Source organism: Pelobates fuscus, chromosome 3 (genome assembly GCF_036172605.1).
Source record: "Pelobates fuscus isolate aPelFus1 chromosome 3, aPelFus1.pri, whole genome shotgun sequence".
Lineage (NCBI taxonomy): Eukaryota > Metazoa > Chordata > Amphibia > Anura > Pelobatidae > Pelobates > Pelobates fuscus.
In genome coordinates this window covers 266,701,463-266,704,054 of record NC_086319.1, presented here as the reverse complement: position 1 = coordinate 266,704,054, position 2,592 = coordinate 266,701,463, and the positions used below count along the sequence as shown (strand labels likewise).

General features: G+C 32.5%; 1 protein-coding gene across 1 annotated transcript; it reads right to left on the bottom strand.

Moving 5' to 3' along the window:
* Positions 1 to 518: 518 nt before the first annotated feature.
* Positions 519 to 1,514, bottom strand: LOC134601099 (olfactory receptor 5V1-like). The gene has a single exon (XM_063445530.1). It carries the CDS (start codon positions 1,494 to 1,496, stop codon positions 549 to 551), a length of 948 nt encoding a protein of 315 aa, XP_063301600.1. The 5' UTR covers positions 1,497 to 1,514; the 3' UTR covers positions 519 to 548.
* Positions 1,515 to 2,592: the final 1,078 nt, after the last annotated feature.

Here is a 2,592-nt window from a genome sequence, read left to right as displayed (position 1 = left end):
AAATCCAGTCTGAAGAGCTTCCAATTTTGCAACAAACTAGGAAAAAAATCCTTCATGACCACAAAATATCAGTTAGATATCTCCTTGGATCACGTAGCTATGTATGTTATGGGATATAATTTCTAATTTGCAGGGTAATGAGCTGCTTGATCAAAGGAGATATCTGACTGCTTTTAATACATTAACATAAGGTTTGAGGGAAGCAGAAAACAAAATACAGCCAGAAATGGACTAGGCATTTACTTATAGAACTATAGAATAAGAACTTGAGGTATGAAACACATCCTACTCTCATCTCACATCGGGAATGACAAAATGTTAGTATCAGTAAAATCTGTTAATCAGCTGCAGGTTTTTTAATTGCACAATGGATGCATTAATAAATATATTTTTTATATTTTTGCACTGATTGTGTAGGTGTCTCTTTGAGGGTCTGCTAGAGTGTTTATTTAATGTTCACTAACATGCTTTGAGCTTTCTTGGGCAAAAAAACACTATAAATTAAGAGATCATGTTTAATTTTGTTTGTGGACTAACTTAATAATCATTCATGCAAAAAACCATTTAATTTGCTTATTTTTGAAATAAATAATTCCCTTTAAAGCTTTCTTCACATCTTGATTTCTTAGACTGTAGATCAAGGGGTTTAACATGGGAGTTACCGCCACATAAAGTACTGAAAAAAACTGGTCAAGTTGTTCAGAGTGTTCTGACGGAGGCCTTATATACATGCAGAAGATAGTTCCATAAAATGTAAGAAGGACAGTAAGGTGAGACGTGCAGGTAGAAAAGGATTTTCTTCTTCCTTCAGTGGTTTGGATTTTTAAAATGCCTGATATTATTTTTATGTAGGATGTCAAGCTGAGGACAAAGGGACAAAGTCCAGCGAACAATACCTCCAAATACACTATAATTTGAAACTTTCTAGTGTCACTGCAGGAAATTTTTAGCAATGACTTAATGTCACAAAATAGTTGCTGAATTTGTTTACTTCCGCAAAATGATAACTGAGATGCAAACACTGTAAAAAGAAGGGAATTAATAAATCCAAATGCCCAGCTGCCCAATATGAGTTGAAGACATCTACTATTACTCATTACCAAAGAGTACCTTAAAGGATTACAGATGGCAACATAACGATCATATGCCATGGATGTCAGTAACACAACTTCCGTACAACCCATCGTTGTAAAGAAGTGTAGCTGGGTAAAGCATGGTGTGAATGAGATTTCATTGTTTCCAGTTAGGAAAATGTTCATCAGTTTTGGCAGAGTGACGGAAGTATAACATATATCTACAAAGGACAGATTACTAAGAAATAAGTACATGGGTGTGTGTAACTGTACTTTTAAATAGGTAACTGAAATTATAATTACATTACCAACTACGCCAGTTAGATAGATGAAGAAAAATAATATGAATCGCAAAGTTTGCTTTCCCTGAGATGTAGAAAATCCTAGAATATGGAACTTTAAGTCAAATGTCTGGTTTTTCATGGATAATTCTTTTTAATACAGCTTTCCGAGAGTGTTAAAAGATTCAGTTTTAAATTTCTGTGAAAAATAAAGAACATGAATTGAATAATATTTAATGTGGTGTTATTCTTTAAAATTATATAATGATATAAATCACTCAATTATTATTATTATTATTTTATTATTTATATAGCACCAGCAAAATTCCATAGCGCTGTACAATGGGAACATGAACCTGTGATAGACACACACAGCTTACACTGTAATATGGTTAGTGCACATTTTGGATCAGCATAGTTTTATTTTAAATCACTAATACCGGCTGACAGATGCAAGAAACTGACTTCCTATGAATACATCTTTGTCAATTAATTTCCTGAACAATTAGCTGACATTGTGTGAAGCTTGACAGGTGCATTTTAAGCACCGTAGTAAGTATTAAAGATGAATTGATAGTGTAAAAGAGCAAAGATCTCCCATTTATATCTAGAGCACAGTTACATTCATTATTTATCATTCCAGGAAGTCTAACAAGGTGATATAGTAAAGTGAGAATGGTCGGGGATTCAAAGTGAATTTAAATTTTTTTTAAAAAAAAAAGCTGAACTGGAAAGATTCTCCAAGTCAACTATGTTTCCAGTTTTACTACAGACCCTTAAACTTGAAATGCACTTTGAATCAATTTTGACAGTCGCCACTTTAGTAAATAACCCTGTAAGTCTGTCTATGTGCTGGTAAACTTGAGTGCAGTCTCATGAATGCTCTGACTGTTCTGTTATCTATCTTATCCACGACTTATAGATTTTTTGATCAGATATGTTATTGTTTTTCCAGTATACCATACAGTACTGCATATAGCATCATTATCCATTTATTTTTTTTAAATGCTATGATCATGCATAACGTTTTGGTCAATAACTTATAACATAATAAAGTTGGACAATAAGAAACAGTAATAAATAATGATTAGATTCCTGTGTGTACATTTTGTTCTCACTTAATTTACTGTTGTGCAAATGTTAGCAAATCACTTTCAGCAACACATTCAGACAAACAATGCAAAGAAGTTTCAGTTTGCATACTAGAGAATATGATAAATTCAGTAAAATTAATTTAT